Source organism: Coregonus lavaretus, assembly GCF_964263955.1.
Source record: "Coregonus lavaretus genome assembly, chromosome: 13".
Taxonomy (NCBI): domain Eukaryota; kingdom Metazoa; phylum Chordata; class Actinopteri; order Salmoniformes; family Salmonidae; genus Coregonus; species Coregonus lavaretus.
Window position 1 is genome coordinate 45,503,159 of NC_140000.1, and position 23,031 is coordinate 45,526,189.

A 23,031-nucleotide genomic window follows, 5' to 3' on the forward strand; every position below is an offset into this window, starting at 1 on the left:
CTTCTGCATTGCCACCAATTAATGGTATAATAAAAAAATTATGTAACTAAATGCAGATCACATATTCAACTGATACACTCCAAGATATCCTTCCAACTCTCTAGTATAAACCACCCCAGTCCTACAATTCCTCTCTAGTATAAACCACCCCAGTCCTACCATTCCTCTCTAGTATAAACCACCCCAGTCCTACCATTCCTCTCTAGTATAAACCACCCCAGTCCTACCATTCCTCTAGTATAATCCACCCCAGTCCTACCATTCCTCTAGTATAAACCACCCCAGTCCTACCATTCCTCTCTAGTATAAACCACCCCAGTCCTACCATTCCTCTAGTATAAACCACCCCAGTCCTACCATTCCTCTAGTATAAACCACCCCAGTCCTACCATTCCTCTCTAGTATAAACCACCCCAGTCCTACCATTCCTCTCTAGTATAAACCACCCCAGTCCTACCATTCCTCTAGTATAATCCACCCCAGTCCTACCATTCCTCTAGTATAAACCACCCCAGTCCTACCATTCCTCTCTAGTATAAACCACCCCAGTCCTACCATTCCTCTCTAGTATAAACCACCCCAGTCCTACCATTCCTCTCTAGTATAAGCCACCCCAGTCCTACCATTCCTCTAGTATAATCCACCCCAGTCCTACCATTCCTCTAGTATAAACCACCCCAGTCCTACCATTCCTCTCTAGTATAAGCCACCCCAGTCCTACCATTCCTCTAGTATAAACCACCCCAGTCCTACCATTCCTCTCTAGTATAAGCCACCCCAGTCCTACCATTCCTCTAGTATAAACCACCCCAGTCCTACCATTCCTCTCTAGTATAACATTTACATTTTAGTAAGCCACCCCAGTCCTACCATTCCTCTAGTATAAGCCACCCCAGTCCTACCATTCCTGGAGCTCTCCCATGTGGAGGAAGCGGTTGCGATATTCTCTGGGCAGCTCGAACTGGGAGGTCAGGGGGAACATGGACTCATAGAAGTCCTTCAGCACCGCCTTGACAGTCCCTGCATCCTTATGGCTGTGGTCAATGTTGTCATTTAGACAGATGAACTTCCTGTGAGGAAACACCGTGATGTGGTCAAATCATAATCAACAACATCATGGTCAAATGAAAAGGTAGTATAACAATAAAACAGGAATCAGTAGTACATATTTATTAGGCAGCCACTAGGCGTGACACTTAATAATAATATTTTGGGGGGGTGCTTATATTTGTCCTGTTACACACAAGTAATGGAAATGTGTTTCTTGCATATCCCAACTCCCCGAGACACCCGCAGGGAGTGGGGTCACAGACGGGGTCACTATTGTACAGCGCCCCTGGAGCAATTAGGGTTAAGTGCCTTGCTAAAGGGCACAACGACAGATTTTTCACCTTGTCGGCTCCAGAATTTGAACCAGCGACGTTTCGGTTACTGGCCCAACGCTCTAACCTCGAGGCTACCGGAGAGGACATCTCACCTGGGGTTCTTCCTGATGTCATCCAGCTGGCCCACCACATGGGACACGTTGGTCCGCACCATCTTAAAGGCTATCTCCTCCTCACCCATTATCTCAAACCTGGCAAAGGAGAGGCTGCCATGTTTACTATGATCTTAAATAGGATCAGGATATCTGGAGAAAATGTAGTGACGTGAGATGAAGTGGAATATTCTTTAAGGGTAGGATGGGTGATATATATAGATTAAGGACAGTGGATGATGGTAGAGAACAGGAGTTTTTTTTTTTTTTTGATTTTCAAAAAAATAAACGTTGTTTTTACAGCTTTTTCCTTTTGTTGTTACCCACATGACATACATGTTTTGTTTTTTTGAACAGGACTTACTTGTACTTGTTCTGGTCTTTGAAGGCCTTGTGGATGCGCTCTGTGATGGCTTTACAGTGGACCACCAGACCTTTAGTGACGGGAGGCTGTGGATTCAAATACACTAGTCAGTCTCTGCACCTCAAGTCTACTACAGCTTAGAAATGTTGTTGGGACACAGCACAGAGGCCATGTAGAGTAGTCACCATGCTGGGCTCGTAGTATGCCTCCTGTGTAGGGCTAACAATATGTAGCTGGGTCAGGTTGGTGGGCAGCGTCTTAGAACAGTTGATCAGCAGCTGCTCCAGACCTGTCAGATCCTGAAACACACAAACACATTAACCTCACTGTACCACTGGTTTGAGATCAGCTTTAAAAACAGGAGTAAACCAGGGTCGGTATTAATAAAGTGTCTCAGAGTAGGCGTACCGATCTATGATCAGTTTGGCCTTAGACGATAGATAACATGGACACTGGGGACCTGATCTTATATCCCCAGATGCATCTACTGACCTGTAGGTTGAGGGGAAGCTCATGGATGCGCGTGGCCAGCGTTCGGATCTCGCGGTCAGACAGAACGCCGGAGTGGTCCGTGTCGATCTCGTCGAACACCTGCGAGATGTTGAGCGGCTGCAGGGCCGACATCAGGAAGTAAAAGTAGGAGAAGGAAAACTGCATGTCCTCCGGGTGACGCACGCGATGGGACGACGTCAGGTCAAACTCCTGTGGGAATCTGAAAGACGGAGACACAGAGTTTGTTCAGCAACTAATTCATTTTAACGAGGTAAACAAATGAGTTCTTGTTGTTAGAGCACTCACAACAGCTACGTCAGTCTACTATATTACTAACCCAGTATGTCCCATATGACATCATTTCCTGCTACTCACATGTCCTGGAGCTCCTGCATGATGAGCCTGTCGATCATGTGGGGCATGTGGGCGGGGACCTTGCGGGAGGTGAAGCCGAACTGGCCGTTGAGCAGCTTGTTGACGTAGCGGAGGGAGTCGGCGAAGGTGTCATGCAGCCTCCGGCCAGCGGCGGCGCTGTCTGCCTGGTACGCCAGCTCTCCCTCCAGACGCTCCTCCTCCTATAGAAGCCATTGAAAGAGCCATAAAGCAATATGATAATACACGATTAACATTCTGATAAAATTCCGATTAACATTCAGATAACATTCCGATTCCCATTTGACACATTCAAAGTTTAACAAACAGTTTGAGTAAAGTGTTTGCGATTCAATCCAAAGCACTGTTGTTCTCGATTCTTTGTTCTTCATCTCTAGAGCCAGGATTTTTTCCTGACTGACCTTGTGACATTATTACAACCTAACCCCAGCTTACCTCCAGCAGGTCCTGGAAGTACTTCCGTCTCTCCCAGGGTAGGAAGCCTCGGTCTGAGGAGGTGTAGTGCTGCAGCTTCCTGCCCACAGGAACCCCCCGGGCCCACTCTGCTCCCTCCTCCGGTCCCTTCTCGGCCCCTGCCCGCTGCTGCTGTGATTGGCCCTCTGAGCCCTTGACTTTGGACATGCTACCCACCAGGGTGCTCAGCAGCTTGGAGGACGGTGGAGGTTTCTCTGTGGTGGTGGTGTCCTGGGCTTTAGCAGCTTTCGGAAACTCCCCATCCACTAGAACTGGGATTGGGGTTGCTGGAGTCTTTTGTGCTTTCGGTTTCTCTTTCTCACCAACGATGCTCGACTTGGGCACCTCCTCTGGTGCCTCAGGCTTCTTGGTTCCCTCTGGGTCTTTGGTCTTCTCTGCTTCTTTTCTTTCTGGATCCTGTTGTGCTACTGGGTTAACCTCCACTAGCTGTGGTGCATCTGCCTCTCTGCTCACCACACGTTCTACTAGGTCTTTAAAAGGCTTGTCCTGGGGTTTGACCTGGTCAGCTGGTGCTAACCTGGGGCCCCGATTGGCCAGAGCCTTGTACGACCCCAGCAGTGTAGCCTTGGTGAGGTTATAACCCTTCATCGTGATATCACCCACCAGGAGCTTTCCCTGCAGCCTCTGAAGCTCACTCTGCAAGGCCGCCGGTAGCAGGGACACGTTTAGTGCAGGCACCTCCACGTTCACCTCATTTTCCCCAGGTGGCCTCTTCAGGACCCGGGGACCTCGTTTCTCCAGAGGGACATCCTTGAAAGGGACCTCAGGCTCTACGGTGGTGGTGGGCTTGGCCTCTTTGGATCCATCTTTGTGGAGTGGGTCGGACACGTTGGACTGGGGGAGCTGGCGGGTGTCCACGGCCACGCTGAAGGTCAGGGAGAACTCCTTGTCGTCATCCCCTTGGACAGTGAGCTTGTAGTGGACCAGCGAGGCATTGTGGCCCGAGTGGAGGAGCAGGTGGACCGTCTTCCACTTGTTGGCCACCGAAGTATGGCGTACGGCTGAGTTGTCGCTGACCTGGGCCTCGGTCACCCGGCGAGCCACGCCTGCAAAGCTGAAGTATGGCCTGGTCTCACCCACCGGCAGGGTGTACAAGGTCCTGTTCTTCAGCAGGGTCACGCTGTAGAGCTGGGTAAAGTGATCTACAACACACACAAGATACATGATTAACACTGCTCTTCCACCTCACTAGATGAGCTAATGTGACCAGACCAGGATAAACACTTGGTTGACATTCTGCAAATTTTCTATCTCAATACAGTCTTCTCTTCCCAAAAGTAGAATATGTTACTGACAAATTGCACTACGTTTTGTAGACTTGACCCTGTGCCAAAGTTGTAAAAAAATGGCATTGTTTAAAAGGAGTGCAAGGGCGAATTGAGTTATTGCACATGCGCACTTCACAGAGTAAGCGTTCCCTCACGGAAATTGGTAAATACATGTTAAAACGAGCCAATAGGATCTGACTAGCTCGTGCTTGGCACTGCCCACCTCTTTGCTTGTTCTGCCCACTGTGCTCATTTGCTAATATTGTAAATAACACATAACATATCTTGGGTTAGCTACCAATATCTTTGCTATAAATAAGGCACAGAGTTTTTCTAGGTCAGGTGGTTAAGAAAAACTCCTGGCCCTACTTCTGAGCACCCTCACCTTGTCCACAGTCGCCCACGTCGAAGCCACAGGAGAGCACGTTGCAGACCTGGTCGCAGAACTTGTCTGCCAGCCAGGAGTTGGCACAGCCTTGGTTACAGTAGGACACGCCCCCGATGCCACCTAGACCTCCTGCAAACTGCCAGGGCTGATTACCCGCTCCGCCCGCACCGCCCACACTGGCCCCAAACCGGCTGCCCCCAGCTCCTGTGGGGTGAGATGGAAAAGACAAAGAATATTAAGCTCAGTGAAGGACGTTTGTGATGGAGGAGAGAAGGGGAGAAAGAGAAGAGGCAGATTGGTACAGGGAGTGAGAAGAAGTGATTCTCACCCAGGCAGTCTCCACCATCCCAGTTACAGGCAGAGTTGTTGCAGGCCTTGTCACAGTAGCCATCTTTGATCCAGGAGCCTGGACATCCTTCAGCACAGTTAGGGACAGGCCAGGTGAGGTACACCTGTAGGGAGAGAGGACAGGTGAGGTACAGTAGGGATGTTAAGACATTATTACAACATAACAGCACTATTCCCCAAAACATAACCCAATCTCATGCTAGCGAGATATGTCATATTTATATGAAATGATCCAGAGTCTACATTATCAAAAACTTGAGCTAGTGAGCTAAATTCAAGACCATGCATCTAGTAACACTTGAAGTTAAGTCTAGACCTTCTGTCCTTTGGAGTGACTGAAGAAGTCGTCAGGCCACACGTCCTTCCCGAACATGACGTCGTCGTTGAGGTAGATGAACTTCTGAGACAGGCCTGGGATTCGGTGGATGTGGGTCTCAATGGCAGGGGAACTGAAGGTGGGCAGGTGGGTGTGGTTCTGGAAGACATCCTACACAGGAGAGACAACCATATGGCAACTTGTATTTTTTCCTGACCCGGGTAAAGCTCTGTTATAGCTTATTTATAACCTTTAACTAAAGGCCCAGAATTGTTACTGCTCCGGTCACAACATCCCTTATTTTCTGTTATTGTCAACAATCATATCTGTGAGAGTAGTACTGTAGGTCAAGCCTAGGTGTACCTGGTGTGTTACCACGGTGACGCGGGGGTTGTCTAGGTTCAGCCAGGAGGGAATTTGCCCATTGGTCACGATGAAGATGTGCCGCACCCAGGGGGCGTGTCTCTCCACCGAGCGCAGCGAATAGCGCAGCTCCTCGTTGTCCTCGAAGCGACTGGCCGAGACGTCCTCGTCCTGCTTAGACTAGGGGGGCAGAGAGCAGAGCAGAGGGGTCTGAGACATGCTTTTACCATGCTCTGAAAAGAGACCAATCCAAAATGTTTGTACTTATGAAACTACATGTCATTGTATTTTATCCTCACGTCGTATGGTAGAGAACAATGCAAGTTCTCGGTCCAGGAGTTTAGTTTCTCTCAGTGATACCTACTACAGTAGGACTGCATTAGACAAGAATTATCGCTCCTATTTAGCTTGACATACACTGTAGATTTTCCCTGATAGATAGTGAGTGACGGGACAGAGGCAGAGTGAGGTTTTACCTGAGTGATGGCAGTCAGGTCCCAGAAAAGATAAGCAGCGCTGATGGTCAGCTCTTTCCCGTCCAGGGTCAGGTTCTTTTTGGCCTGCTGGATCAGGTCAGTAAAGTCCTGGGGGCTGTTCAGATGGAGCAGGGCGATACTGGCCTCCGTATACAGCTGGAACTATGGGAGAGAGAGAGAGACAAAAACATGTCAGTGTGGCATGAGAGGTGGCAGATAAAGTGAGAAATGTAACTACTCAGCATAGCAGCGCCATGAGAAAACAATTCCAAATGTCACAGCCTTTATTTGGAGCCAAGGACACCACCTCCACAACAAGACAAACAGACATCAAGCCAGAGATATTTTGATGAACCTCTTTAGACGTAGTGGCCACGTCAAAGGTTACATGGCGCTGGGCCTAAAATCCATTATTGTGACTTTGGTTACCGCTCCTGTCCCTGGGAAGAATTCTGTGTGACAGAGATGACAGACAGAGCCACCACATGACGGGTGCATACACAGACTACTAGGCTGAACGTGAGCTGGGTTCAAAGCAGCCATGTTGACCTATAACCTCTGACCCGTAGCCAGTTTAAAGGATGGACCACATCAAAGCAGAGGACTCATCACCACCCACCACAACTACTGTACCCTTCAAGAAAGAATACCCCACAGTCATGCCTGTGTGGATATGCGAACAAGAGTGTGTGTGTGTGTGTGTGTGTGTGTGTGTGTGTGTGTGTGGCAGGGAGGGAGGGTTCGAAGGAAGGAAAGAGTGGGGGGGGGGGCTCTTGGAAAATTCTGTGATGTCATTTCTGTGTGGGGGACGGATGGAGCTGGTATTGATCTTAGGGTTGGAATGGAAGGCATGGCTCGGTTTCCTTCCGTGTGCGTGTCATCCCAGTCATTGCCTCTCCTAACCATCTGTCCCTACTCTCTCATCTCCTTAGTCTCTAGCCTTCCAGAAAACCCACAAACCACCAGAACCCAAACACCTTACTACTGCATGTCTCTCTCAGCCTTGACAGGCTGTCTCTGCTCCTGTTGCTATATAAATCCCTAAGATGAGGCAGGGACAGCAAACTGGAGATCACATTTCCATTTTTATTAGTATTTTATAGGAGCTGTTAACACACAGCTCCATGGGTCTGTACGTGTACACACACACACACACACACACCTCCATGTCACGGTAACACAAAGACAATAGTAAACATGGCTTTATATAGCTTTACTAGGAAAGGCATTGGCTATTGGAAGTAACATCAACATTCTCGTCCACATCTGCCTGTCAGCAGCCCGTCAAAAGATGCAGGCATTTAGTTGAAGTATTAAAAGGTAATGTCATACCCGTTATCATGAGCCAATGTCAATAGTGACTAGAGGAGCCAAACATCAGCTGTTTTTCCTACTCCTGATATTTTAAACTATTTCATTACTGTTTAAAAGCGTAATTAAATCAGTTGAGACAAGTGTATACGTACAAACTACAAACACACTAAAACCTTGAACCACATGCTCTGGAAGCAAAAAGCTAAAGCCGAAATATACCTAACCAAAATCTTGTGTGTGTTATGAGAGTCTAACATACCCGAGCCGAGTAATTATTTGACCATGTGCGTGAACACATAGTAAATATTTTCACACAACCAAAATTAGTCAGAGCAAGACCTCACAAGTGTTGAGTGAGGGGGAGGCTTCATAATGTCATACGGTCATTGATCCATCATCCCCCCCGTCACAGACTCTACTGCAGGGATCATCAACTAGATTCAGACCATTTTCTTCTTGAGAGGATGGTTGGCGGACCGGAACATAATTACAAATAATTTGTAGACTGCAAATAGACCGCAAGAAAACCAAACAGATTAAATATTTGACTAAAACATAATAATTTCAAACCTTGCTCACGTTTGTGTACAATCACATCTCTCTATTATGCATGGGAATACTTGGGAACAGGTTTCCAAAATTAAAAACAGCTAATTTCCTTGGTGTTTTTACAGTCTTTTCTGTCCAACAATAAATTCTAAAAAATATATTATAATAATATGAATGTTTTTGCTCAGAAAAAACATGGGGGGCCAAATTGGCCCACCAGTTGGGAAACCCTGGTCTACATTATACCAAAGGGGCCCATTCCAGTTATATGATGAAGGCCAGTGAGGTGAATGGGAAAATGATGAGTCTGTAGAATGGCCTGGCTCGTCTAGCGATAGTGCTGTAGCCTCTGGCACACGTCTTCAATATCAGCATGGGTTCGAATCCAGCCTACTGTCCTTTGACACAACCTCTCCATCTTTTCCCAGTCATTCTCGCTCACTATCTGTTCAATACAAATCTGAAAAGACCTAAAACACACACACATTATATTATATATATATATATATATATATATATATATATATATATATATATATATATATATATATATATATATATATATATATATATATATATATATATATACACACACACACATACATATAAAAAATTATGTATGGATTTCCCACCAAAACAGTACTACTGTGTGGCTCGATCATGGCTTTGAATGTAGTTACACTTTGCTGCTTTGATTCATTTCCTCTTTTAGTATATTCTTTATATACAGTTGAAGTCGGAAGATTACATACACCTTAGCCAAATACATTTAAACTCAGTTTTTCACAATTCCTGACATTTAATCCTAGTAAAAATTCCCTGTTTTAGGTCAGTTAGGATCACCACTTTATTTTAAGAATGTGAAATGTCAGAATAATGGTAGAGATAATTATTTATTTCAGCTTTTATTTCTTTCATCACATTCCCAGTGGGTCAGAAGTTTACATACACTCAATTTGTATTTGGTAGCATTGCCTTTAAATTGTTTAACTTGGGTCAAACGTGTCGGGTAGCCTTCCACAAGCTTCCCACAATAAGTTGGGTGAATTTTGACCCATTCCTCCTGACAGAGCTGGTGTAACTGAGTCAGGTTTGTAGGCATCCTTGCTGGCACATGCTTTTTCAGTTCTGCCCACACATTTTCTATAGGATTGAGGTCAGGGCTTTGTGATGGCCACTCCAATACCTTGATATTGTTGTCCTTAAGCCATTTTGCCACAACTTTGGAAGTATGCTTGGGGTCATTGTCCATTTGGAAGACCCATTTGCGACCAAGCTTTAACTTCCTGACTGATGTCTTGTGATGTTGCTTCAATATATCCACATCATTTTCCTTCCTCATGATGCCATCTATTTTGTGAAGTGCACCAGTACCTCCTGCAGCAAAGCACCCCCACAGCATGATGCTGCCACCCCTGTGCTTCATGGTTGGGATGGTGTTCTTCGGCTTGCAAGCATCCCCCTTTTTCCTCCAAACATAACGATGGTCATTTAGGCCAAACAGTTCTAATTTTGTTTCATCAGACCAGAGGACATTTCTCCATAAAGTACAATCTTTGTCCCCATGTGCAGTTGCAAACTGTAGTCTGGCTTTTTTATGGTGGTTTTGGAGCAGTGGCTTCTTCCTTGCTGAGCAGCCTTTCAGGTTATGTCGATATAGGACTCGTTTTACTGTGGATATAGATCCTTTTGTACCTGTTTCCTCCAGCATCTTTACAAGGTCCTTTGCTGTTGTTCTGGGATTGATTTGCAGTTTTCGCACCAAAGTACATTCATATCTAGGAGACAGAACACGTCTCCTTCCTGAGTGGTATGACGGCTGCGTGGTCCCATGGTGTTCATACTTGCGTAGTATTGTTTGTACAGATGAACGTGGTACCTTCAAATTGCTCCCAATGATGAACCAGACTTGTGGAGGAGGTCTACACATTTTTTTCTGAGGTCTTGGCTGATTTCTTTTGGTTTCCCATGATGTCAAGCAAAGAGGCACTGAGATTGAAGGTAGGCCTTGAAATACATCCACAGGTACACCTCCAATTGACTCGAATGATGTCAATTAGCCAGAAGCTTTCCTGGAATTTTCAAGCTGTTTAAAGGCACAGTCAACTTAGTGTATGTAAACTTCTGACCCACTGGAATTGTGATACAGTGAATTATAAGTGAAATAATCATTGGAAAAATGATTTGTGTCATGCACAAAGTAGATGTCCTAACCGACTTGCCAAAACTATTGTGGAGTGGTTGAAATTTGTGGAGTGGTTGAAAAACGAGTTTTAATGACTCCAACCTAAGTGTATGTAAACTTCCGACTTCAACTGTATACACTAGCTGCACATTCTAACCTAGAGTGCATAAACAATAGGCTATCCTATACAAGTTAGCTACAAATGAATAACACACAACACGTGTGAATGACAACATGCCAGTTACAGAGGAACACACACACAAACGGAGGGCAGTATTTTCTAGGCGACAGTGTGAGCAGATGATGGGGGTCGTGAGGCAGCTTTCATCACCATTGCACTCAGTTTAACACTGTCTATAAATACTGTCCGTCTCTCAGCACCGCCACCCTGCCCATCCCTCACCCTCGCTCCCTCCATCTCTCTGCATTTTGCCCATCCCTCACCCTCGCTCCCTCCATCTCTCTGCATTCTGCACATCCCTCTTTCACAGAATCGGTCCGACAGCACAAGGAAGACCACTGAAACTGGATCCATGCATTGTGATACTGATGGACGAATGGACACCCCTGCCCTTGCCTTCCTGAACCCCCTGTCCCCATACCCTCTGCTTATAAAGGCTACCTCACCTGTGGGGTATGTAGAAAGGTCTATGTGAGACAGAGGGAGTGAGTGAGTGGAATAGAAAGAGAAAACAGAGGGGGATAGAGAAGGGAAGGTCAGTAAGATCCTGGTGACCTTTCAGTGTGCTGCCTGGTGCCACACCACCCAAAACAGTTGTTCTAATGTTACCACCCCCCCCGGCCGCTCCCCAAGATAGGGTTTCACCCTAATACCCTGCTGTTATCAAATGACCACCGACGAGAAATAGAGAAACAGAGAGTGAGACAGAGAGCGAGACAGAGACAGCGAGAGAGCGAGACAGAGACAGCGAGAGAGCGAGACAGAGACAGCGAGAGAGCGAGACAGAGAGAGTGCGAGACAGCGTGAGAGCGAGACAGAGAGAGCGAGAGAGTGAGACAGAGAGCGCGAGACAGAGACAGCGAGACAGAGCGAGACAGCGAGCGAGACAGCGAGAGAGCGAGACAGAGAGCGAGACAGCGAGAGAGCGAGACAGAGAGAGAGACAGCGAGACAGAGAGACAGAGAGAGAGACAGCGAGCGAGACAGAGAGCGAGACAGAGAGCGAGAGAGAGAGAGCGAGACAGAGAGAGAGCGAGACAGAGAGCGAGAGACAGAGACAGCGAGAGAGCGAGACAGAGAGAGAGAGCGAGAGAGAGCGAGAGCGAGAGACAGAGACAGCGAGAGAGCGAGACAGAGAGAGAGCGAGACAGAGAGAGAGAGCGAGAGAGAGCGAGAGCGAGAGACAGAGACAGCGAGAGAGCGAGACAGAGAGAGAGCGAGACAGAGAGCGAGACAGAGAGCGAGACAGAGAGAGAGCGAGACAGAGAGCGAGACAGAGAGAGAGACAGAGAGCGAGACAGCGAGAGAGCGAGACAGAGCGAGACAGAGAGAGAGCGAGACAGAGACAGCGAGAGAGCGAGACAGAGAGAGAGACAGAGACAGCGAGACAGAGACAGAGACAGCGAGAGAGCGAGACAGAGAGAGCGTGAGAGCGAGACAGAGAGAGCGAGACAGAGAGAGCGAGAGAGCGAGAGAGCAAGAGACAGACAGAGACAGCGAGAGAGCGAGACAGAGACAGCGAGAGAGCGAGACAGAGACAGCGAGAGAGCGAGACAGAGAGAGTGCGAGACAGCGTGAGAGCGAGACAGAGAGAGCGAGAGAGTGAGACAGAGAGCGCGAGACAGAGACAGCGAGACAGAGCGAGACAGCGAGACAGAGAGCGAGACAGCGAGAGAGCGAGACAGAGAGCGAGACAGCGAGAGAGCGAGACAGAGAGAGAGACAGCGAGACAGAGAGAGAGACAGCGAGCGAGACAGAGAGCGAGACAGAGAGCGAGAGAGAGAGAGCGAGACAGAGAGAGAGCGAGACAGAGAGCGAGAGACAGAGACAGCGAGAGAGCGAGACACAGAGAGAGAGCGAGAGAGAGCGAGAGCGAGAGACAGAGACAGCGAGAGAGCGAGACAGAGAGAGAGCGAGACAGAGAGAGAGAGCGAGAGAGAGCGAGAGCGAGAGACAGAGACAGCGAGAGAGCGAGACAGAGAGAGAGCGAGACAGAGAGCGAGACAGAGAGCGAGACAGAGAGAGAGCGAGACAGAGAGCGAGACAGAGAGAGAGACAGAGAGCGAGACAGCGAGAGAGCGAGACAGAGCGAGAGCGAGACAGAGACAGCGAGAGAGCGAGACAGAGAGAGAGACAGAGACAGCGAGACAGAGACAGCGAGAGAGCGAGACAGAGAGAGCGTGAGAGCGAGACAGAGAGAGCGAGACAGAGAGAGCGAGAGAGCGAGAGAGCAAGAGACAGAGAGAGACAGCGAGAGAGCGAGACAGAGAGAGCGAGACAGAGACAGAGAGAGCGAGACAGCGAGAGAGCGAGACAGAGAGAGCGAGACAGAGACAGCGAGAGAGCGAGCGAGACAGAGACAGCGAGACAGAGACAGCAAGAGAGCGAGACAGAGACAGCAAGAGAGCGAGACAGAGACAGCAAGAGAGCGAGACAGAGACAGCAAGAGAGCGAGACAGAGACAGCAAGAGAGCGAGACAGAGACAGCGAGACAGAGAGAGCGAGACAGCGAGAGAGCGAGACAGAGACAGCGTGAGAGCGAGACAGAGAGAGCGAGACAGCAAGAGACAGAGAGAGACAGCGAGAGAGCGAGACAGAGACAGAGAGAGCGAGAGAGCGAGACAGAGACAGCGAGAGAGCGAGCGAGACAGAGACAGCGAGAGAGCGAGCGAGACAGAGACAGCGAGAGAGCGAGCGAGACAGAGACAGCGAGACAGAGACAGCAAGAGAGCGAGACAGAGACAGCAAGAGAGCGAGACAGAGACAGCAAGAGAGCGAGACAGAGACAGCAAGAGAGCGAGACAGAGACAGCAAGAGACAGAGAGAGCGAGACAGAGACAGAGAGAGCGAGACAGCGAGAGAGCGAGACAGAGAGAGCGAGACAGCGAGACAGAGAGACAGACAGCGAGACAAAGACACAGACAGCGAGACAAAGACAGCGAGACAAAGACAGCGAGAGAGCGAGACAGACAGCGAGCGAGAGAGACAGAGAGAGAGCGAGACAGAGAGAGAGCGAGACAGAGAGATCGAGCGAGCGAGACAGAGAGCGAGAGAGCGAGACAGAGAGAGCGAGAGAGCGAGACAGAGAGAGCGAGAGAGCGAGACAGAGAGACAGCGAGAGAGCGAGACCGAGAGACAGCGAGAGAGCGAGACCGAGACAGCGAGAGAGCGAGACCGAGACAGCGAGAGAGCGAGACCGAGACAGCGAGAGAGCGAGACCGAGAGAGCGAGACCAAGACAGCGAGACAAAGACAGCGAGACAAAGACAGCGAGAGAGACAGAGAGACAGAGACAGCGAGAGAGCGAGACAGAGACAGCGAGACAAAGACAGCGAGACAAAGACAGCGAGACAAAGACAGCGAGAGAGACAGCGAGAGAGCGAGACAAAGACAGCGAGAGAGCGAGAGAGAGAGAGAGAGACAGAGAGAGACAGAGGAGAAGGAGAGGGGAGAGAGGCAGTAGGAGGATAAGGAGGGCTCACTGTATTCAGGAGGAGTCTGCAGGTCAGACACTTTGTAGTGTAGGTTGACCACAACCTTTTTTATTCAGTGTCTATTATTGTCCCAGAGCACCAGTGTGACCATTTCTGATGTGCATTGGGCTGTTCAATTCCATATAGACAAAAGTACTTTTAGGGATGGAATGTGACATGTCGGCCCAGTGTTATTAGACAAGGCTGACATACAAGTGTACAAAACATTAGGAACACCTGCTCTTTCCATGACAGACTGACCAGGTGAATCCAGTTGAAAGCTATGATCCCTTATTGATGTCACCTGTTAAATCCACTTTAAAAATCAGTGTAGCTGAAGGGGAGGAGACAGGTTAAATAATGACTTTTAATCCTTGATACAATTGAGACATGGATTGTGTATGTGTGCCATTCAGAGGGTGAATGGGCAAGACAATATTTAAGTGCCTTTGAACGGGGTATGGTGGTAGGTGCTAGGCGTACTGGTTTGTGTGAAGAACTGCAACGCTGCTGTATTTTTCACACTCAACAGTTTCCTGTGTCTATCAAGAATGGTCCACCACCCAATGGACATCCAGCCAACTTTACACAACTGTGGGAAGCAACCCTGTGGAACGCTTGTGACACCTTGTAGAGTCCCTGCCCCGGCGAATTGAGGCTGTTCTGAAGGCAAAAGGGGGGTGCAACTAAATATTTGGAAGGAGTTCCTAACGTTTTGTACACACAATGTAGCTTTGTATGGATATAGACTCCCGAGTGGCGCAGTGGTCTTAAGCACTGCATCGCAGTGCTAGCTGTGCCACTAGAGATCCTGGTTCGAATCCAGGCTCTGTCGTAGCCGGCCGCGACCGGGAGACCCATGGGGCGGCGCACAATTGGCCCAGCGTCGTCCAGGGTAGGGGAGGGAATGGCCGGCAGAGGATGTAGCTCAGTTGGTAGAGCATGGCGTTTGCAACGCCAGGGTTGTGGGTTCGATAAAATAATGTATGTGCTAACTGTAAGTCGCTCTGGATAAGAGCGTCTGCTAAATGACTAAAATGTAAAAATGTAAAATGTGATATAGCCTGTATCAATGCCTGTGGTGAGACCGACCTACAGTACAGTAAACTATCACTGGATTGTTTTCTTTGATTATCTCAGAGTAATCCGGCGTGTTACTGGAATTCCTCCTCCCAAAATATCTCGGACAGAGTTCTGATTAGAGAAAATTATTAGATAGACAATCCGTGGCCAAACTAAACCAGGGCTCTTTCCTACCATAATAACTGTTTAAAATAGATGGAGACCTCTTCTGCTTAAGTGTTATTACTCATTTAATTCAACTTAATTAATTCGGTATAATTATATTGTTTAAGGTCTGTGGTTATGGCAGACAGACAGTGTCCATGTTCAGTTTGAACACAATTGATTCGGTCTTGATCCTGTCTGATATACAAACGTTTGGAGCACGGCAATGACTAGCCTATCTTTCATGTCATGATTCTGAGGTACAGCAAGGGTGACATCTTGTGGCTATATGAATAGTTACATGTTATATATTATTTTAATTTATCCTGGAATTGTATAGTATTATTTCCTAAAATGAGCATTTCTCTTTAAATGTAAAAAAAAATATGTTGTCTGGTTAAGAAAACAACTAATGTGTTCACGTGATAAAATGGCATTCTGTATTATGTGAAACACTGCCCTCTATTGAAATAACAGAGACACAGCTCCCTGTCTAAAAGAAATACAGTTTTTGATTTGGTATTGTGTTTTCCTGCAGATTATTCCATTTGTTTTCCTTTTTCCATCCAGGTTAGTCTTACCTGTTTGATCTTGCCAGTGACAACAGATGGCAGTTTGACTCTGAGCTGCTCGGTCTCCTTGAAGGATGCTGGGAAGCCACTGAGGTAGGCCAGGCTCTGCATGCGGACCAGACCTGGTGCTTCCTTATCTGTGGTCTACAGGAGGAACAACAGCACAATATCTTATTGTTACCACATGACAATGATAGTTGTGTGTCCATTGCTATTCATCCTTACGTAAGGTCCAGTGTATCAAATTGGGAGGAATGCTCAATCATATAATTGTGCTAGAATTAGAAATGTCTTAGAAGTGTTGATTGCGTCAGGTGCAATAGAAATGCTATTAGCAGACTATAGAGTCAGGTAACTCACCAGGTAACATCTAGAAACAGAGCGCTTCAGAGCCTCACGGGGCGCATCCGTGTAGGCCTTATCCGCTATAGGAGGGGGGAGAAGAGAGAGACAGAGACAGAGACAGACAGAGAGACAGAGAGACCGAGAGACCGAGAGAGCGAGAGACAGAGAGAGCGAGAGACAGAGAGAGAGAGCGAGAGACAGAGAGAGAGAGCGAGAGACAGAGAGAGAGACAGAGACACAGAGACAGAGACACAGAGAGAGAGAGACACAGAGAGAGAGAGACACAGAGAGAGAGAGACACAGAGAGAGAGACACAGAGAGAGAGACAGAGAGAGAGAGACACAGAGAGAGAGAGAGACACAGAGAGAGAGAGAGACACAGAGAGAGAGAGAGACACAGAGAGAGAGAGAGACACAGAGAGAGAGAGAGACACAGAGAGATTTTACTGTGATGACATGATTGGTGGTCTCGTACTGAGTGGTGGCAGAATTGTGAACTGAAATAGCATGTGTGTAAAGTGCCAGTTAGGAGTGTTAGTGTCAATTACTCTTTACCATCAGCCTGGGAGTGAAAGATCACCACAGACACTGTGGTGGAGGGGTGGAGGGGCTTGGCCACTTGCAGCAGCTGCTTGGCGGTGGAGAAGGAGGGAGAGAGCGACGGCAGCTCCTTCAGAGTGACGTTGGCTGGCAGAGCTGGGTCCAGGGCTAGCATGGGCGCTAAGATACAATGGGACAGCAGACATTCTGGCTTCACACTGCAAACAGAAACACAGAAATAGAAGGAGAAAGAGAAAGCTAAAAAGGTCACAAAACATCTAGATGGTGTCTACATTTGTTGCAGCAGCATGATAATACAACTCCAATCCAACATCACTACTTCCACCAAACCACTATCGCTAGTGCAAAACCCTGCTCTGTCTTGCTGCAGTTTGCACCACTTGCACAAGGCTTCCTTTGTGCGGTCGTTGCGTCTCACGCCTTAATGTCTGTGGTCAAAAGTAAACGGTTGTTGTAGATTGGTGAACAACACTGAGGTCCTTTCTCACAAACACTCAATAAGACAGTTGAGAGAGAAACAGGAAATACCAGCAGTGATGTCAAAACCCTTGCTCTACGACCGTAGTGTGTCTCAATAAGATGGTGCATCATCAACTCCCTGCACTTACAGTGTTTGGAAACATCCATATTGAGCTATATATGTAAAGAGTCAGTGTGGAAACTACAGTAAATGTACAGGTGTTTCTATCTTATCAGACTCACCTGTCCTTTGGCAATTCAGTCAGATCACTTGCATTCTTCCCCAGCCGTTCCCTATGGTGAGAAACAGTCCAGAAAGTCAATGCACTGATCCATTAATGCATGGAATGTGTTGTTGGGGCATGTTCTAGTATTGTGATTGAAAATTGACCTTTGAGCTAACAGAATCTCCCACTGGCAATATTAGCTAACTACTTATTTGGTGTAACCCTAGTCTACACAACAGGATAAATGGGAATGATTCAATCACAGTAATCATCTAATGTGAATAAGTAACCGTTTCCTTTATGTGCTAATGACCATCTCTCAGAAAATTCTGCAGACCACACTAACCTTCTCTCTGTCAGGCACTTACCAAAACAAATGCTCAGCTTGCATTCATGCAATAATATTTGTGTAGCCTAATGTGTGTGACATGTAACTGAAGTCCCAGTGACCATGTGACCATGCGCAGTACCTCAGTGTCCTCTGCTCCTCCTCCAGTTGCTCTCTCACACCACGTAGCTGCTTCATCAGGTCTGTGTCCGTGCCATTCACCCAGGTGTACACCACATCTATGGGCATGGGCAGGCACAGCCTACAGCGACACAACAACGCCATTGAGAAGATGCAAATCAATTTCAATCAGTAGACAGACAAAGGCACCATATGGAATACTGAATTGAGACATTGAAACACTGGTTATCCCTGTAGTGGATAGCACTTGGGCAGGGAGGGTTTCTCACCGAGTCTGGAATGATTTCCCAGCTACATTGTCTCTATAAGAGTCAAACAGTACATGGTACTGATCCCTACTCCACTCCACCACCACCTACACACAGAGAGGGGGATGATATTATTTGCCACTGAATGTACTGTATACTTCAACATAACCAGCCAGAACAGGCCGTGCCTTACTTAACTTACAGAGTACAGAGTTTGATAAACACACACACACACACACACACACACACACACACACACACACACACACACACACACACACACACACACACACACACACACAGCGAGTGAGAGAGAGAGAAATAAGTTAACTGCTGCATCATTGCTTTTGGCAAGGGTTAGCTTGTTAGCTAGCTAAGCTACTTACTTCTCCAAACTGGAAGGCAGAGACGATCATGAGGACTATCCCACCAAAGCAGAGGTACAGTCCATAGCGGTGGGACAGACAGGTGTAGGTCTGTCTCTGCAAGAGTTTCAGTACTGAATTTATTATCACCATGGTTCTCCTTTGCAATCCATATCTCTTCAGTCATTCACCGAAGACGCATGAGCATATCGGAGTTAATATAAAATAAACGCTCCAAAACGAACGATGTCTTCTTTGTCACCTGACGCCTAGCAAAACTGTCAAAACTGACCAAATATTGCACTTCCTTTATGGTGACGATGCGCCTTGTCTCAAATGTTCCGGGTGCTGCTTTAAAAAAAAAGAAATTCTATAACGCCCTCTATCGACTAGGAGGAGTTGTACTATACATTTAGCTTGATGTGTCCTATGCATAGAAATACACTGAGTATACCAAACATTAGGAACAGTTTCTTCCCCCATTTGCCCTCAGAACAGCCTCAATTCATCGGGGCATGGACACTTTTATTCATTTGTATTTATTTATTTTACCCTCATTTTACCAGGTAAGTTGACTGAGAACACATTCTCATTTACAGAAACAACCTGGGGAATAGTAACATGGGAGAGGGGGGGTGAATGAGCCAATTGAAAGCTGGGGATGATTAGGTGGCCATGATGGTATGAGGGCCAGAGAGGAGAATTTAGCCAGGATACCAAGGTTAAAACACCTACGATAAGTGCCATGGGATCTTTAGTGACCACAGAGAGTCAGGACACCCATTTAATGTCCCATCTGAAAGACGGCACCCTACACAGGTCAATGTCCCCAATCACTGTGCCTCCAACTGGCCCTCCAGAACCAACCCTGCTTAGCTTCAGAGGCAAGCGAGCAGTGGGATGCAGGGTGGTATGCTGCTGTCTCTACAACGTCAACAAAAACAAAGGAGCTGATCGTGGACTTCAGGAGACAGCAGAGGGAGCATGCCCCATCCACATCGACGGGGCTGCAGTGGAGAAGGTGGTAAGCTTCAAGTTCCTCGGTGTACACATCACTGACAATCTCAAATGGTCCACCCACAGAGACAGTGTGGTGAAGAAGGTGCAACAGCGCCTCTTCAACCTCAGGAGGCTGAAGAAATGTGTCTGGGCCGCTAAGACCCTCACAAACCTTTACAGATGCACCATTAAGAGCATTTTGTCAGGCTGTATCACCGCCTGGTACGGCAACTGCGCCGTCCACAACCGCAGGGCTCTCCAGAGGGTGGTGCGGTCAGCCCAACGCATCACCGGGAGCACACTGCCTGCCCTTCAGGATATCAACAGCACCCGGTGTCACAGGAAGGCCAAGAAGATCATCAAGGATCTCAGCCAACCGAGCCACGGCCTGTTCAACCCCCTATCATCCAGAAGGCGAGGTCAGTACAGGTGCAACAAAGCTGGGACCGAGAGACTGAAAAACAGCTTCTATCTCAAGGCCATCAGACTGTTAAATAGCCATCACTAGCCGGCCTCCACCCAGTAACCTGCCCTGAACTTAGTCACTGTCACTAGCAGGCTACCTCCCGGTTACTCAACCCTGCACCTTAGAGGATGCTGCTCTATGTACATAGACATGGAACACTGGTCACTTTAATAATGGAATACTGCTCACTGTACATATACTGTTCTATCCTACATATTCTTCAGATATACTATATATTCTATCCACATACTGTTGTCATGACGTGACTTTCATTATTGTGATGACTATTATTTATAGAATAATTACCTACTATGTTTAATTGTTACTACATTAAATTAATCATGTAACAATTAACTAATTAGGAATTTGGGGCACCACAGGAAAAGTTGTTTAACGAGTTACTGAATTAACTCTAAAGATATCTAGATATCTCTTATCATTTAACAGTCATTTATTAATAATTTACCTCATATCAGTCTCATTCTGAAAGTCGTAGGCTTTTTAAGTCTGCACAAACCCGGGTCTTACTGATCATTCCGTACCACACAAATTGATTTAATTATTTATTTACTAACTAATTAAAAATGATAACACATGATACAAACACGTACACGGTATAAGTAGAGATTAGAAACTTAATATAATGAAAACTGGTCCCTAGCGGACTAACACAATATGACACTTGTTACAAAAGATGGCGAGTTAAAGAGAGAGAGAGAGAGAAAACACTTGGATACATGAACCTACGCTCATAGTAATCTTAATACTTTGCTCAGAACTGCCGCCCATTTGGTAAGAAGTAATGCATGTATTTACGTGGAGGTCTTCGTCGTGTATCTCTGTTGGACCCAGGCCTTCGTGGGAAGGGGTCGATTGGTCTTTCTATTTAGGATGGCCTTGTAGATGTAAGGCTCTGATTGACCACAAGAGGTCACAATGTCCTTCTTCTTAGTTGTCTGTTTACTTTCACTTGTTCTGGAAGTGGTCTTAGGACTCTAATCAGCCGTGTTGATGATCCCCTGTGGGGTGATGAGAGCAGTGTAGTAGACAATGGTTTGAAGAGAGTAACAGGATGGTCCCACTTAAATGCACCTTCTTAGATACAGTACTTAGAACAGCTACTCAGCCGTAACATTGATTGTTAGTGGAGGAAACTTTGTCATCTTCAACTCTTGTTGATTTTCAGGGTCGGGACCAATATGGACAAAAGCTGCAGCTTGAGGTCCGTCTAGTCTGATCTGATAATTCTTATCTCAGTCTTTTATGCACTCTGGTAAAGAGGGGCGTTTCCGTCATACTGACACGCTCTCTGAGCTCCCTCGGGCGTGGCTAGTTACGAGGCAAAAGTATTATCATCACTATGATTTCGTTAGAAAGCTAAAATCACATTCCCATCTTCACGAAAACATTGTCTTCCTCCTTGATATTTTCTACACAAAGTAAAGGATGCAAACCTGATATACACAGTGTAAAAGCTCTTCAAGCTCTTCAACACTTTTTTGGTTACTACATGATTCCATATATGTTATTTAATAGTTTTGATGTATTCACTATTATTCTACAATGTAGAAAATAGTAAAAATAAAGAAAAACCCTTGAATGAGTAGGTGTGTCCAACGTTTTGACTGGTACTGTGTATATATACTCCAGACTCCGACATTGCTCGTCCTAATATGTCTATATTTCTTAATTCCATTATTTTACTTGTAGATTTGTGTGTATTGTTGTGTATAGTTAGATATTACTGCACTGTTGGAGCTAGGAAAACAGGCATTTCGCTACAGCCGCAATAACATCTGCTAAATATGTGTATGCGACCAATAACATTTTATTTTATTTTATTTGACACGGTGATGAAAGCATTCCACAAGAATGCTGGCCCATTTTGACTCCATTGCTTCCCACAGTTGTGTAAAGTTGGCTGGATGTCCTTTGGGTGGTGGACCATTCATGATACACGCGGGAAACTGTTGAGCGTGAAACACCCAGTAGCATTGCAGTTCTTGACTCAAACTGGTGGGACTTGCACCTACTACCATACCATGTTTAAAGGCACTTCAATCTTCTTTTGACTTGCCCATTCACCAGTGGCGGCTGGTGAAAAATATTCTCGGTGGGGCTGTGCCATACTTTTTTTTTCCTGTAACCATCGCGATATATTTTAACACAAACTGCAGGACAGCAGTGCTCAGTGAAACATTCAGTAATTATTTAATGCCAATATTAAAAAGTTGAGGCATTCTTACACAAAAACATATTACACAAACCCAAGCCTTTCATTTGCATTTAAAGTGAACTTTTCACCATTGGTAGTAAACAGGCAACGCAACAGGCATGCTGTCAGAACAGAGTGGAAAGTGGACAATAACATGAAATTATTATAAAGTTTATAGGAAATCTTACACTGTATAAAAGGATGTATAATATAGAAATGGATATCAAGTGGATGAACTCAAACCTTTGACTGGAAGAATAGCATACAGTATTTTATGATCATACTAAATGTGACTAATTGTTAATGTGCTCCAGAACTGCAACAATTAATTGATACAAACAACATATATACAGTAATATTAGCAAAGACACTATTAAGACTTTCTAGAGTACCATATATAACTGGATTTTTTATGCTAAGGTCAACTATATACAAAGAAACATGCGGCCAGAGCTGCTCTGTGTGTGTGTGTCTGTCATCTTATTTGTACAGGAATTTTGCCCGTCTGTCCTTCTGAGTGGCAAACCTCTCAATGACCCTTTGATTAAAGTCAGGAATGTCCCTGACAAGTTTCTTCTCCATGGAGAGCATGGCCAGAGCGTTCAGGCGATCCTGTGTCATGCTGTTTCTCAGGAAGGTCTTGATCCTTTTCAGTGTAGAGAAGCACCTTTCTGACTCAGCAGTTGTCATGGGTGTGGTGATGAGGATCTTGAGGAGGCTGGCAGTCTCTGTGAAAGTGCTCTGAAGGTTGTTCTCCATGAAGAACTGGTACAGGGGCACTGCACCACTACAAGCCTTGAACTCACTGTTCTCATAGATG

At 46.5% G+C, this 23,031-nt stretch overlaps 1 protein-coding gene across 1 annotated transcript in view; it reads right to left on the minus strand.

The window, feature by feature from the left end:
* The window catches only part of LOC311140876 (N-acetylglucosamine-1-phosphotransferase subunits alpha/beta-like), a 22,344-nt gene extending 3,527 nt beyond the window's left edge, over positions 1-18,817 (minus strand). Inside the window, exons 1-19 of the mRNA XM_084176155.1 lie at positions 18,553-18,817; positions 18,188-18,273; positions 17,920-18,039; positions 17,466-17,516; positions 16,758-16,960; positions 16,219-16,283; positions 15,868-16,002; positions 6,360-6,521; positions 5,884-6,063; positions 5,521-5,691; positions 5,185-5,308; positions 4,854-5,060; positions 3,162-4,342; positions 2,709-2,908; positions 2,334-2,553; positions 2,027-2,140; positions 1,842-1,927; positions 1,478-1,576; positions 903-1,070 (exon numbers count right to left, since the gene is read on the minus strand). Of these exons, the coding sequence (XP_084032281.1) occupies positions 903-1,070; positions 1,478-1,576; positions 1,842-1,927; positions 2,027-2,140; positions 2,334-2,553; positions 2,709-2,908; positions 3,162-4,342; positions 4,854-5,060; positions 5,185-5,308; positions 5,521-5,691; positions 5,884-6,063; positions 6,360-6,521; positions 15,868-16,002; positions 16,219-16,283; positions 16,758-16,960; positions 17,466-17,516; positions 17,920-18,039; positions 18,188-18,273; positions 18,553-18,684 (3,704 nt within the window). The 5' untranslated portion in view covers positions 18,685-18,817. The remainder of the gene's footprint in view (positions 1-902; positions 1,071-1,477; positions 1,577-1,841; positions 1,928-2,026; positions 2,141-2,333; positions 2,554-2,708; positions 2,909-3,161; positions 4,343-4,853; positions 5,061-5,184; positions 5,309-5,520; positions 5,692-5,883; positions 6,064-6,359; positions 6,522-15,867; positions 16,003-16,218; positions 16,284-16,757; positions 16,961-17,465; positions 17,517-17,919; positions 18,040-18,187; positions 18,274-18,552) is intronic.
* Positions 18,818-23,031: the final 4,214 nt, after the last annotated feature.